General features: G+C 48.8%; 6 protein-coding genes across 6 annotated transcripts; 4 read left to right on the forward strand and 2 right to left on the reverse strand.

Moving 5' to 3' along the window:
• Nucleotides 1-1,129: 1,129 nt before the first annotated feature.
• Nucleotides 1,130-2,400, forward strand: N7447_002785 (aromatic alcohol reductase; the record flags this gene model as incomplete). Its single annotated transcript, XM_057227060.1, has 4 exons — nt 1,130-1,213; nt 1,276-1,560; nt 1,622-1,948; nt 2,023-2,400. The coding sequence occupies 4 exons, from the start codon at nt 1,130-1,132 to the stop codon at nt 2,398-2,400; spliced, it is 1,074 nt and encodes a 357-aa protein (XP_057091076.1).
• A 594-nt stretch (nt 2,401-2,994) lies between these two features.
• N7447_002786 (putative amino acid permease) lies at nt 2,995-5,651 on the forward strand (the record flags this gene model as incomplete). The annotated part of the gene is made up of 4 exons (XM_057227061.1): nt 2,995-3,342; nt 3,392-3,552; nt 3,615-4,900; nt 5,140-5,651. The coding sequence occupies 4 exons, from the start codon at nt 2,995-2,997 to the stop codon at nt 5,649-5,651; spliced, it is 2,307 nt and encodes a 768-aa protein (XP_057091077.1).
• Nucleotides 5,652-6,965: 1,314 nt separating this feature from the next.
• N7447_002787 (RNA-directed RNA polymerase) lies at nt 6,966-7,328 on the forward strand (the record flags this gene model as incomplete). Its single annotated transcript, XM_057227062.1, has 1 exon — nt 6,966-7,328. The coding sequence occupies one exon, from the start codon at nt 6,966-6,968 to the stop codon at nt 7,326-7,328; it is 363 nt and encodes a 120-aa protein (XP_057091078.1).
• A 1,157-nt stretch (nt 7,329-8,485) lies between these two features.
• On the forward strand, nt 8,486-10,059 carry N7447_002788 (putative clock controled protein (Ccg-8); the record flags this gene model as incomplete). The annotated part of the gene is made up of 2 exons (XM_057227063.1): nt 8,486-8,732; nt 8,840-10,059. The coding sequence occupies 2 exons, from the start codon at nt 8,486-8,488 to the stop codon at nt 10,057-10,059; spliced, it is 1,467 nt and encodes a 488-aa protein (XP_057091079.1).
• A 487-nt stretch (nt 10,060-10,546) lies between these two features.
• N7447_002789 (type III PLP-dependent enzyme) lies at nt 10,547-12,042 on the reverse strand (the record flags this gene model as incomplete). Its single annotated transcript, XM_057227064.1, has 4 exons — nt 10,547-10,638; nt 10,692-11,273; nt 11,339-11,734; nt 11,805-12,042. The coding sequence occupies 4 exons, from the start codon at nt 12,040-12,042 to the stop codon at nt 10,547-10,549; spliced, it is 1,308 nt and encodes a 435-aa protein (XP_057091080.1).
• A 1,070-nt stretch (nt 12,043-13,112) lies between these two features.
• Nucleotides 13,113-14,324, reverse strand: N7447_002790 (agmatine deiminase family protein; the record flags this gene model as incomplete). The annotated part of the gene is made up of 1 exon (XM_057227065.1): nt 13,113-14,324. One exon carries the CDS (start codon nt 14,322-14,324, stop codon nt 13,113-13,115), a length of 1,212 nt encoding a protein of 403 aa, XP_057091081.1.
• Between the last annotated feature and the right edge of the window lie 380 nt (nt 14,325-14,704).

Raw genomic sequence — 14,704 nt, forward strand, 5'->3', positions numbered from 1 at the left:
TTTCGCGATTTCGACTAGCCGCCCATAACGACGATCAATCTTTCGGCGTGATGACATTTCGGGCCCAGAACATCATTATGCTTAGGCCCATGCTGCATTCCCCCGCGATGACCTGACGGGAGCTGAGATCTTCCCCCTTGGTTACTTTGTTAGGAAGAATCCCCAAACTCGAGCAACCTTACCCCACCAAAATTAGAGATCAAGACGAAAATTAAATGTGTTCCAAAGGTTGAAAAGGCAAAGGAGGGGGGAATACGCCAGGCACAGATCTTCCGGTTGTGGCTGTCCTTGGCTCTTACAAGGTTACCATCAACCCCTAAGGCTCGGTCTTGGGAGGTCACAAGCAATTAGTTGCTCGGGGCCCATGTGTTGGCGTACTATCCAACATATAAGCAACCGTGGAATTCGCCCTGAATCCTCTATGATTGGTGCCTCAAAGCCCTCCTAAAGCCCCATTTTTTATTCCAAGGGCGCTGCGCCACCAATGAAACCCTGATCCTGACTAATCCTTGCCACTTCGTCATTTGTCTACGAGTGAAACCTGACTCTCAGAGCTGTGACCACGTAGATCGGGATTTGTGACGTGGGTATTCAAGATTCTGCACGAAGGGGGTATAAAGGGTTGGTACGGTCTTACTTTCGGGACCGACTAATTGGCAGGCCTGAAGAATCAGAGATATCCCAAATGTCTACTTTATGAATATTCTTTTGACCGCACACATCATTATTATCCCATGTTCCTTTGACCGGGAAGCCGTATGACGTAATGTCGCCGACGAAGGGGGGTTCCCGAATCACCGGCCCGTGAAGAAGAAAGGTTTCCATACTATGTATATATACTAGAATTACAACCTAATAAACCGAATAGAAAACTAAAATATGTACTGGTATGCATGTAGTAAGGAATAATGACAAAAAAAAAAAAAAAAAAACTCCCCCTCAAACGAGGGGAACGAACATCCACCGACCCACTGCTGCGGATGAGAAAGTGGGTTGAGCCTTTGGGAATTTATAACGTCGTCAGGTCCTAAACCTGTTACCCAATCCCCTTCTCTTTCTCCCACCTCTTTGGACTTTCCCCCTCCATACTCTTTACCTCTTACTGCCTTTTTGAATAAACTGAATAATTATGACTACTAAGGTCTTGCTGGTCGGAGCAGCGGGTGAAACCGGAGGTTCTATCGCCAACGGACTGTTGGATACCGGTAACTTTGTATGCAGCCCAGCTTCTATCAATTGACCCCTAGACTAATTGTTTCGTTTTTGTCCCAATAGGAGGTTATCGCTCTTGTTCGCCCTATCTCGGCCCAAAAACCAGCTATCACGCGCCTCGTGGATCGGGGATGTCAGATTCGGAAGTGCGACTTGAAGGCCCCAGAGGAGCAGCTCATCGAGGCGTTGGCTGGAATTGATGTGGTTATCAGCTGTGTCGGCCCGGCCGAACAACAGGACCAGATCCCTCTTGCCAAGGCAGCCAAGAAGACCGGCGTGAAGCGATTCATTCCATGTGGTTTCATCACCGTTTGCCCACCGGGTGGTATCATGTGGTTGCGTGACGAGGTATGTGGAACGTTCTACGGTGCTTTGGTCAGTGGACTGACCAGACCTTTGCTATCTATAGAAAGAAATTGTCTACAACCAGATTCGTCAACTGTGGCTTCCCTACACCATCGTCGATGTCGGCTGGTGGTACCAGCTGGCCTACCCCCGCCTCCCCTCCGGGCGCGTCGACTATGCCATGACGTCCGGCAACGATGAAATTATTGGCGATGGCAACATGCCCACCGCACTGACCGACTTGCGAGACATCGGTCGCTACATGGCTATGATCATCTCCGACCCCCGCACTCTGAACAAGAAGATCCTCGCCTACAACCTGGTCTCGTCGCAAAACAAGATCTACGAGCTCATGGAGGAACTCAGCGAGGAGAAGGTCGATCGTAACTACGTAAGTCGCACAGACTCTCCCGGCTCGGAATAAGTCAATGTGGCTAACCGATTTTTTCTTTTTCCGGAGCACAGGTTCCCGAAGAAACCATCTGCAGCAGAGTTGTGGCCGCCCGACAAGCTAGTGAAACCTACCCCTTCGACCCGATCAAGTTCATTCCGCGGTACCTGGCCGAATATCAGCTGTCTTGGGGAATCCGAGGCGACAACAACCCCGAGTACGCCAAGTATCTCGGCTACCACACCACCCAGGACCTGTACCCCGAATTCAAACCCACGGATTTCCGCGAATATCTCGAGTCGGTTATTCGTGGCTCGGCAAAGGGTATCTACACCGATCGCGTGATCTCACGGAAGCACCAACGACACTTCCCGCGCACCGAGTCCAGCGATTCCCTCTACACGCGCATCTTCCCTCGCACCGAGTCGAGCGACTCGCTCATGTCGCGATGAATTGATTAATAGGAACCCCTTTTTTACGTATCTCGCGTTACCCCTCCGCCTCACCCAGGGAGCGACTGTTCGACACAGACGCTGGTTCCGAACCGCTGCCATTTGGGAATATTTGACAAAGACTTATGATATCTCTCTCCTCCCCCTCTGACCCCATGTGATGGGGCCATGGAACTCAGTATGCAACCGACTGGTGCTTTTTTTTGGGGGGTGTCGACCTTTTGGGCGTTTTTGATTCTATGGCCGTTTTGATAGACGCTGGCTACTTTGGTGCCTCCTCGATGGGCTTGGTGGCAATCCTTAGAGCTGGCATGGGAAATGCCCCTATATTTTTTTGTTTATGCCATTATATCTCGACTGTCCCATGATGGGATTTCTGCATATAGAAAATATATCCCAATGATCTGTGATCCCACCAGTTGTGTCTCGTTCTTTCCCATACTCGCACTTGCATAACCATCCCAAGCTCCTCGGGTTCCACCCTGGGCGGTTCACTCGATCTCTGATCTTTGATTCGTACTTAACTCATTTGCTTTTTGCATAACCTCGACATCCAGAGATTCGTATCTTTTTTTAAAAGATACACCATAGGAAATGTTTCCGCGACGTCGACCGGGATCGCGGTCCTCTGCCTGCGAACTTGGGCCCATCAGCGCTGGGCCAACGACCCCACAAACTGCCCCCGAAGCTCATCAGAACGAACATGCACTGGGCTTCACCGATATATACGGGTCATTGACACCCCGTCAAATCAGCATAATCAGTCTGTACCCCCTACCTTGTATGGGGACCTACATTCTAACACAGGTCTGCAGCCATTGGATCGGCGATTGGAACGGGCTTGATGGTTGGTACTGGAAGAGCATTGTCCATGTAAGATTCGTTCCTGATGATAAGCGGATTTCTTCTATGCTGAACGACGTTGTCCAACACAGGAGCGGCGTAAGTATTTCCGAGGAAGCCCATGTACGAAGATATTGATCTGTTATAGCCGGCAGCTATAATAATCTCCTATGCCATCGTCGGATTCGCGGTTTACCTCATCCTCTCTGCCTTGGGTGAGGTGGGTTCATGGCTACCAAAACCGTATACCGTTGCAGATCAGGCTGTTCGATTTTGTCATCCTGCGCTTGGATTTAGCTTGGGTTGGATGTAAGTTCATTTTCGCGAAGAGGGCTACATCCAATTTAGTCCTTTTCTGATCTCGTAGCCAGATTTTGGCTGAAATATGCTGTTGTCACACCCAACCAGCTCACAGCTGCAGCGCTGGTAGTCTCTTATTGGGTGGATGCTGAGCGAGTCAATCCTGGTATTTGGATCACGGTTTTCCTTTCGGTTATTGTGATTCTCAACTTCATCAATCACCGCCTCCCGAGCATTATCGAGTTCTATATCTCTTCATTCAAGCTTGTCGTCATGCTTGGACTCATGATACTTTCCACCGTTATTGCTCTGGGAGGGGGACCGGATCAAGACCTAAAAGGGTTTCGATATTGGTCGTATCCCGGTGGTTTCGGCGCTCACCCCCATCGTGATCACGGGTTGCTAGAAAAGTTCTACATAACCTGTTCGACTATGTCATCTGCCACGTTTGCGTACGTCGGAAGCGAGCGATCTGGCATGGCTCACTTCCCGAACGTTCAAAAGGCTACTTCGAGGGCTATTCAAAATACCTTCTATCGAATTATGGTTTTCCATCTTTTAGCCATCACTCTTCTTGGTATGATCGTCCCCCAGGGCTCGGCGTCTGTGGCATTTTCTAGCCCGTCCTCCCACGAGGCTGCCGCATCGGCATTTGTTGCAGCTCTGTATTTGGCAGGCATCGCCGTGCTACCGGACTTGTTGAATGCATGCATACTGTTATTCGTCCTGTCAATCGCGAACTACGATCTCTACCTGGCAACTAAGGCAATGTGCGACCTCGCAGTGAAGCACCGGGCCCCTGCTTTCCTATCACACACTACCAGGAGAGGCGTCCCGATCTATGCTCTGGCTGTGTGCTCGTCAACTGCAACATTGGCATATCTCAATGTCCACCAAGACTCAACTGTCGTCTTCGGATACTTTGTTGACATGGTCACAATGCTCGGGCTGCTCACATGGATTTCCATTCTCGTCACCCACATATCTTTTGTGCGAGCACGAAACGCTCAAGGCATTCCTGACAAAGCTCTAGCTTTTAGAGCTCGCTTTGGTCTGGCTGGGACATATTTAGCTCTCATTCTCTGCTTGTTCATATCTGTTGCCATTGTCTTTGATTCCTTCAGCTTTGATTCGGGCGTTCGGAAATTCGACGTCAAATCTTTCATTGCGTCGTACATCAGCATCCCTCTCTACGTGGCCTTGATAGTTGGCTACAAGTTTGCCGTCCACAGTAAACGTGTTGACCCCAAAGAGGCTGACCTATGGACAGATAAGATTGACCTGGGCAATGAGAGGGGGGGCACACGACTGAACGAAACCGATTGTGATGGCAGCCGTTGGTCCAAGGCTCAACCTGGTCCTTGACTACTAAGAATTAGGAACTAACCTTGGGGAATCAAGGATTATTGACCATCTTTGTTGACCATTCGGGGGGGGGGGGGGCGAAAGCAATTATCGTCTGATACTTTCTCATGTCTATTCCGTACCTACATTTAGGTACTAGCTCCAGCTCCAATCCCATTCATCCACTATGTTTTAGACAACATACATCTCACAATTCCTAGTAGACCTAGAAACTAATGTAAAATTGTATAGTTATCACAGTGACACGTCAGGTGGGGGACGCTAATAGCATCTACCCGAAGTTAGCGCCGGTAAACAGTTCCCTCCATGGCTTTGCACAGCAACCACTCGTAGAACTCCTCCGTATATGGAGTAGTAAGGAATTGCCAAGATGGGCGAGTCAGAAGACGAAGGCATTCTGGTTTAAGAACCTCATCCCACTCTCGCTCACCGGCCCCGAGAAGGATGTGTGCATGAACCACTTGCTGAAGCTCATGGATGATGAGGAATATCTTCTGGCGAATGGTCGTGTTGCAAAAACGAAAAAAAAGGTAGCCGCAAATTCCTTTGGAAATGCCAAGGGCTTATCACCAAAGAAACAGAGGTATGATGATGAAGATGAAGACGAAAACGAAAACTTCCACACCGCACCAAATTCCCCAGTGGAGGAGTCTGTGTTAGTTCAGTCCCCTTTGGGGAAGAATGGGGACGGAAGTTTACAATTTCCTCAGATGGCACAAGCAGCTTTCGAGGGCCTCCAATGAGTTCTGGGGCTGCAAGCTTGCCGGTCAATAGCCATCGGGCGATTCAGTCTCCTACACGGGGGTCGATAGCAATTGCGTCGCCGGCAGAATTTCAAGTTCGCCCATCACCCGGAAGAAGGCATGGACCCATTCAGTCGTCTGAAAAGACCCAAGAGAGCGTCATTTCACCGGCGTAGTATTCGGCAACGTTTCCTCCGCCAGCAAAGGCACAACCAGAACAAGGCCAAGGATTCCACCAATCTATCCCTAGGAAAGTGGTCGCTAAACTAAGCCTCAAGGTAATATGCCCCCTCCGACGAGGAGCTTGATGAGCACTCCGTCGCCAGAAAAGACTTCAGGGGTCGCCCAATCACCCGCGAGGAACCCTGTATCTATCCGATCGCCATCCAACCCCCCCCCAATTGGTCAGGTTACCCTCCCAGTCACCGTGTTAACTTCAATACTCAAGATAACTTTTAGTCATGGGTCAGTGGGCTTGGTCGACGTTATGGTTATCCGTCCCAGAGATCGCCGTGTCGGACCTGGGATGTTGCTATTGGTGATTTCAAATCAGATAAGCATTCAGAGGTGATCGTACTGTCGGGAGACTTGGACTGGTGTGACGAGGCCGAGCCGGGTGTTTTCAAATTGAAACTCAACCCGCTCAAGCCAGAGCGGACCTGTCAATTTCACCGAAGAACTTGGATCGGATAGATTCCTAGCTCTTACTGTTCCAGTCCTGGATCGGCCTCCCAGCCATCAGTAACAACCTTCTTACCCATCGGTCTTTCGCGAGAGTGTTTCTTCCTGGCTCACACGGAATGATCATAATTACCTCAGACGGATATGGTGAGCTTTCTATGTCGAGGAAGTAAAGACCAAGCGGAAAGCTAAGGGTGAGCCTCGATTTTGGGTCAAAATCTTCGCCATTGATGGTAATGGCTTTGATCATGGGCCTCGGGTACCACCGGTGGTGGCCCCTCGACAGCAAAGTGACAGCTATACTCCGATGAGCGTAGATGCTTTACTGAAATGGTATATGCCCAAAATTGAGAATGCGAATCAACGCAATTGCAAGCCCTTTCAGCGTATCTCTTTGAGCTTGTCGAAGACATTTGCGACATTTACAGTGAAGCCAACACAAGTACTTCGGTTGAGAAAAGGTCCAACCCGGGCTATTATGAATAATGGATGTGCTCTGATAACGAGGACTCTCGTGAACCAAAATGTGATCAATTGGGAATAACCACCGCGACACCTAGTTGCTTCTAGGGCAGAATAGCAGGCGCAAAGGGCCTCTGAACGGTTGATTGCCACCGATCTAATATCACTACCATGAATGACGATGATATTTGGATTCAGATCTCGGACTCGCAGTTGAAAATACACCTTCACCCACAGGAATGGGCTAACCCGGATGACGATGAGAAGTTGACGTTCGTAGTTAACTGGGCTAAGCCATTGCACCCTGTTGACCTTAATATCCAGCTTCTTTCAATTCTGGAATATGGAGGGAATTTGAAGGAGTATATTGCCAAGCTCACCCGTGATGGTGTGCAGAGTCTTTACAACAACTTCCTTGATGTTCTCCGATCAAATAGCCCCGTGGTTTGTCGAGCCCTGCTTCAGAAGCTCAGACCGTCCGGTGAGGACGGAGCTGGCAAAGCACGGCGAATGGAGCAGTGGGGTGACCAGTAATGCTGAGTCTATCATCCGTTTCTCGGAAGCTCAGGCTTTTGCCTAGATGCTGTAAATTAACTACCGGACTGGAAAAATACTATATTGTAAGCAGGAGAGTCCATCCTAGTCAAATGTCTACTGCTAGAACGCCCCCACATCACATGCCGATCTGACTGAGCCGAAACAGGAAGCATAGGCCCAACAAATATAAGATTGGGCCTATAAATTGAAAGAGCTGAAAGACTATATTCGGATTGCCGTGCCAAGTATTAAAATACATTAATACCCTTGGCGAAGAGAAAGCAGTCTCGTAAGTACCTCTTTTAACCGGCAAACAGAGCGACAAATGGGAATCGCAGGCAAAAAAATCAATCAATCACCTTTCATGTAGACATGTGATAGGACGGAGCAAGGTCTTCCGGGACAATGTCAATCTACATAGTACATTACCTGTGTACAACGTACGGAGTAGGAGAAAAAGAGGTGCAACCGGCTTACTCCGTAGCGAACCAAACACCATGCTAACTAGAATTGCACTGGCTCACAATCGTTCTCGTATTAGACCTGTCAAGCACATCCTAGCGCATGTTGGGGTACACGCACACAGAGGTACTAGTCGAGTTACATTGGCAATGATAAAAATGGAAACAAAGGGAAATATGAACATAAGGGGGTTCATGGAGCCTTTTTCCAGGACCATAAAGAACTTCTCCAGGGGACAAATATGTTGTTTATCCGTGTAATACACGTAGTATGTGTTGCGATGGGTATACATTGGACTCGGGCGGTACACCAGTTGACAAATGTAAGGATTGAGTATTGAAAAGCCTTATGGATAGGCAACTGCGCTACATAGGACACAATTGGTTCAGACTTTACATATTGAATCAAAGGTAAATAATCATTTTCGGTAAGATCGAAGCTGAGGGGCGACTGAATGCAGAGTTTGTTGGGGCGAGGGACAAATATTTGACATGTGATGAGAAAAGGTACATGGACGGCCATAGCGGAATATATGGCCGAGCAGGTACCGTGGGAATGTGATTACCTCACTTCCTTCCTTCCTAATTGGGACTAGTGGCCTGACACTTTTTCACGTGAAAGACGATAGCATGCGAAACTCCGACGTCTTTGGGGTTCATTATTCTCTCTCTATGGACGATCTGTGACCCGCCATGGAACCTCCAAAAACCGCTAGGCCGAAACCACCTGTCGGAAGGGTAAACGCCACAGCTCTGACCTCGACCAATTCGTTCCCCTCCGCGCTTACAAGTAACCTTGCCCCATCACTTCCGGCGCCTTATCATAATGCCCATCCATCAGTGATGGATCTCGATAAAGAAGATCGATCTCGTCGAGCTGCCAGTGTATTATCGATGGATGATCTCGAAGCTGCACAAGCCCTTGAAGGGCTTCGCTCCGGTATGTGGCTCTCTGATATGCTGAACCAGCCCACTTAACAGTGTCGCAACTGCGGTTTGCGCTGGATTGTGATGACTGTGCGACGGACATTCAGCTAATCTGATCAGATTTTGGACAGTCGCCTCGAACAGCGCGACAATCCCTTCCAATCACTTCACCGGACCCACCACCGCCTGAGCCACTATTGTCTCTGCTGACTTCTTCTCATCCCCTTATCTCCTCAGCTATCAACGGCTCGGTTTCTGCGTACGCCACATCGAAATCATACTCGCCGCGATTTAAGTCCGGTGCTGAGTTCATTGAGCGCAATATTGGATCACCTGTCGCAAACACTGTCGGTACGGTGGGCCGCAAGACTGGTGTCGAGAGCGGTCTCCGTTGGGCGCTACAGCGACGAGATTCTACAAACGAAGACCCAAAACACACCACCAAGCGACGAAAGATGGATGGGAATGTGTCACCGAGAACGATGAACGGGGGGAAGGCACCAGATGGCTCAGCTCACCCGCCGCGAACACGGAGCTCGTCCGATCTCTCCATGGCCGAATCGCTTCCCCCGTACGACGAAACAAGGTCTCCTCACTACGAAGAGAAACCAGGAAGACGCAATGAGGCGACATGGCAAAGCCGACTGGTTATCTCGACGTCTGGACTCGGAGTCGCCATGAGCGATGAATCTCTGCGAAGTCTACAATATTGTCTGACTTGGCTTCGATGGGCAAACGGTCGATTGGGCAAGTCCATTGTAGCACTACATAGTGCTGTCAACGAGTGGGAAGCCCACAAATCACAATCACAGTCGGATATCGAGGCAGGAGGAAGTGGCCAAGACAATGCCTCATTGCTTATCCAGCGCATCCAAGCGGTCAAGGCCGATGTGCTATCTACCTTGAAACAGGTAGTGGATGTGGTTTCCAAGTATGCAGGAGGCGCTCTGCCAGAGAATGCCCGCCATCTAGTGCGTCGGCACCTGACGTCTCTGCCGCACCGCTTCCAGGTTGCATCTACATCGCAGCCCCCACCAGACTCCACAGCTGCCTCCTCCGATGCCACAGTCAGTGCTCATCGCATTCTGGTGCTAGCCCAAGAGGGTCTAGACATGATGGCGCAAGTCAGCGGTGTCGTCAATGACACGTTGGTTAGTGCTGAGCACTGGTGCGAACGACTTGGCCGGAAACGACCCGAGAACGGAGCTTCATCCGAAATACCAGAGAAGCAGGGCGAATCTCCTTCCGACGCTCAACCTTATGGCATGGATATCAAGCAGTCTCTCCCGGAGAATGCGATTCAGGACGACGTCTCGATGTCCGGGATGGAGAAGGTATAACCTCGTCCAAAACCCTCTCTCTCTTTCACATACTTTCGATTTCTGTCACTTTTTGCCTATTATATTGGCATTTCTCTTATGTCTTCCTTTGAGGCCTTTTTTTCTTTTCTCGTGATTGATATCCTTTTTGCTGTCTTCATTCCACCTGGAGTGATAGGAAAACCCCTGGAAAGTATGGTGTTTGTTTTTTAAGCGTGCGATTATTGTTTTATTTTGGATGAGCTCAGCCATCCTACTATTATAGTTATGGATATTATGGTTTTCGGTATAGATATATGCAAGAGGCTGCGCGCTCATGCTGAATGAATGCAGGCTATTCATCGATTTACACTTGAAATTTTCAGGAGATCGTGTAAGCGATCTAAATCCTGCTAACCACATGTTTCCCGGTTGCACCCAGGGCGTTTCAACATGCCCAAGGGTGTCAGTTACCTGGGCACGACTACTCATTATAACGTGGAATAAAACGAAAACACCAGAACACCGGCTAATAGCCAGACAACGTTTCACTGTTGACATAAAATGTATCATAGGTGCTGCTGAAGCCATTAAACTGAGTGGCAGTGGTACTTGTATATGCTGGGACTCGGTCAACCCTGTTGAAATTCCAAATATAGAATGACAATACTCACCTCCCATGTTTTTATATTTGAGCCAATCTCCAATCTTGACTTCAGAATCAAGGGTCACCTCGCGCACAACACAATCGGTGCTGTCACATGTAGGTCCCCAGATCGAGTACCGATGACTTGTTACTTGAACAGCATCGTTTGTCTTCTCACTTTCCCCTGATTTTGGTTTATGCAAGAAACTCCTGGTCTTCTTGCTGACCAAATAAGGAACCATGATCTCTTTCTCCATGATCACATTCATAAAGTTCCCATATATGCCATCGTTTTGATAAAGCATGTCTGGAACACCAGATAGAGCAGCACTCCCAAGCTGGCGGCGACGTGAAATCACTCGACATACAAGAGTATACACACTGCGAGCCAAAAACCGACCTGGTTCTGCGATCGTTGTGATACCAGCTGGGAATTCCGACTGAATTGCGTCTCGAATAACAGGACCCATAGACTCGAAGCCATCGTCTTGAAAGCCGCCGCCGATATCGAGAATCTTGGGGTGGAACCCTAGGCGTTCAGCTTGTGAAAACGCCAGACGTGCATCTTTGATGCCCTTGCAAAATGATGCCGGGTTGGTAGCACCCGTCCCTAATAGTCCGAATGTCAATAAATCTGACCAGCTAAACAGAAATTCGAAGTGCCCAAGTGCTTACCAACATGGAAGCTAACGCCAATCACATTCAGTCCAAGCTCCCAAGCCCTTGAAAGTAACTCCTCGGTCGTATCCAACTGCGCACCAAATTTTTCGCCCAGGCAAATGAAAGCACCCTCGTCATTTGCATAGATACGAAGTAACAGCTGAGCTTCTGGCATATGTGCCTTGATGGTATCCAATTCGTCGATGTTGTCAAACGTTGTTCGCAAGACGCCAACCTCGCGTGCAAAAGCTACCGCGGCGGGTGCTTTGCATGGATTGGCGAACAGAATCCGGGCTGGATCCACGCCGAGGCTAAGAACTGCGCGCATCTCTTCAACGGAAGCGCAGTCAAACCCCGTTCCCAACCCTGCAAGAACCTTGAGAAAGGTTGGGTCACAATTGCACTTAACCGCTGCGGAAAAATGTTAATTTTCTACACAATGACATCCAGAAAACGGAACCATAATAGAGGAGACTTATACCATAATACGGTCGTATTCCGGGCATATTCTGGATCCAACGACGATGCTGACGACTTATCTGGCCCAAATCGGCGATGAAGAATGATTCATCCCCACCGACACAAGAGCGTTTCACTACATGGGCAATGTGACTCTCAATCGCGAGATCCACAAGCTCATCTGGCGGGAGATTTCGATATCCGGTGGCATGTATGACTTTTCCAATGGTCACGGCTTCACGAGCAGGGAGAAGAGCCATGATGGTGGAGAGCAGTCGATCGACGAACTAAAATGTGAAGAAACGCCATTAAAAACAATCTTGCACGCAATTAAGACGCTGCATTACGTTGGATCTTACGGGATGGAATAAGCAATAAGTCACACGGGATCAAGGCCTCATTTCTCCAGTTTATCTGTGAGGGAGCCAATTACATCCTCGTTGAGACAAGTTGGTCTGTTTTTTTCAGGACTTTACAGGTGATGTGTTATGTGCATAGGATGAAGACTTGCATCAACTAGCGACTAGATCGGCGTATTGATCCAATTCTGCACGATTCGAGGTTATTGAGTATATGTGATCAGCGCAACAGTGGTTATTATGGGGATGGTGGCGTCGAGCTGAATATAGAGTATGGCGAAACTCCAGAGAACATCGTCACACATGTACATCAAGGTCATATCTACAGATATCTGGGTAGTGTGACCAATCGGTAGCTGTAAAATACAAAGCTGAGATGCGGTGATATTCCCCGTATTAAGATCTAATTTCTCGGTGAAATGAAAAATCATGCAGTACTTTTTATGTCATAGAAATTCTCAAGTTTATGCAGGAACCGCTCAATTTCCCGTCGATGAGGCGTAGCTGAAGCCCTAAAGAATCCAGCCCATTTAGAGTCGTTTTCAGAGATCCCGCTAGGGCCCGCGATCTTAGTACTTATCGGCTTTGCCGGGCAATTATACTGTTACACATTGGACATGTTGGACTTGAGAGCTCTCTAGAATTTACTGTATTTGCTTCTTTGGAAACTAAAAATATTACCTTGCCCTAGAGTCGTAGGCTGTTTCCCTGTAGGATTAGAATCCCCAGAGCTTCCTCAAGCCCCCGAGGACTTTACAACATAGTTTCACAAACTAGAAACTAGTTAGAGTCAGAATAACCGATGGAATATCCGCGAATTCACATATTCAATATCATATATGCTGTGCAATGTTCGAGTAAGAATTGGTCTCTCAGACCTGAATGTGTACGCATGTTGACAAAGCTTTGATCTTATTTTTAAATTGACTGAGAAGTCAAAAATAGTTTACTACCCCATCCTTCTCAATGGTTCACTTCATTGCAGGGACCTGCTGGGTGACGCAGTGAAGCACTCCACCAGTAAGAGGGATAGCGCTGGCATACACCTGCCGAATCACCCGCTCAGGGAGCAACTGCTGAAACATTTCCAAGGCCTTTTGATCCCTCTCTCCATCGCCGAATCTAGGTATTATCAGACCCCCGTTAACAAAATAGAAATTCACATAACTGGCCGACAGTTCATCGTGTTCTGATTTCACCAAGCCTCGTGGGTCGGGTTCTTCAATGGTGTGGATCTGCAAGCGCCGACCCTTAGCGTCTGTCTCACGGTCTAGAATATCCCGTATCTCCGTAGACAGCTCCTTCCACAAGTCTGGCGCAATGGCATGTGGTTTGGAGTAAGCGATGACGCCAGGGCGCACGAACCTTGCCTCAGCGTCCATGTGCACGTCGGTAATATCGACATTGCGCCGCCCTGGGAACCATATCACTTTTTCGATCCCGAGCACCCGCTTCAGCTCCGCCTCGATCTCGGCCTTGGACAGCCCTGGGTTGCGCACATCACATACGATGCTACTCTCTGTGATAAGCAGGGTTCCCTCGCCGTCGGTGACGAGACCACCGCCCTCGGCGCGAATCGAAGTCTCGACCTGCGTAACGGGGCTGGGCTCCCAGTCATGCTCGATTACCCACCGCGCGAAATCACCGTTCTCCTGCAGTGCCTTCTCATTCATCACGGGCCATCGCTGACCCCAGCAGATTCCGTCATCTTCGGGTTTCTTCTCACCCCATTCATTGAACCGGAAGTTGATTGCGAACCGCTGATTTGGGAACGCTCCTGTCGTGTCCCGTACATAGACTGGGCCTGTGTCGCGTACCCAGCAGTGGTTGATTGGACACGGGATAATGGATATTTTTGATATATCTTGCGCAAAATTCTTGACTAAGGACTCGGCCAGTTGGATTTCTTCGGGCCTCACGTACAGCCGAACTGGTTCGAACTCAGTGATCGCCGCCGCTAGTTGAGCTAATTCATTGCACATAGCATCATACTGATCGCGGGGTAGGGAACATCGAGATGGTAACCCCATTATTGTGGCTTCATGCCGCTCTGACTCTGCTGGGAAGACGTAGCTGCTTGGTTGAACTTTGTTTTCATCACTGATATGAGGGTATTGGAGCAGGGTGCGTGTAGTAGTATAGAGGCTCGACAGTAATTTGTGGAATCGCTCAAAAAGTTTCATGTTGACAGTCACCGGACCCTTCGCCCTCCTCATATCAAGCTGGGGTTTCTCGCCTTCTTAAAAATGCAATTCGGTTGCCTTGACCCTCATCATTTTTGTACATTATCTACTAGTGTGACTATGACTACTTCAACGTTACTCATGGTTGTCAAGTTGTGTTCTCGATACGGAATGATATTTCCCCATTAAATCGCCGAAGGACAACATGTTTTCTGGATTGATACAGAGCAGAACGAGGCAAGAGGGATGTTTCAAGAAGATTACATACATTGGAAGGCCTCTATGTCAACACGAAATACTCAAATGATCTGATGGCCAAACTTCACCTGCAGTGATGCGAAAGAATACTAAATCTACCTGAGCTTGTCATGCACTCAAAA

The sequence above is a fragment of the Penicillium robsamsonii genome, assembly GCF_028829455.1.
Source record: "Penicillium robsamsonii strain IBT 29466 chromosome Unknown utg000001l_segment0_segment0, whole genome shotgun sequence".
Lineage (NCBI taxonomy): Eukaryota > Fungi > Ascomycota > Eurotiomycetes > Eurotiales > Aspergillaceae > Penicillium > Penicillium robsamsonii.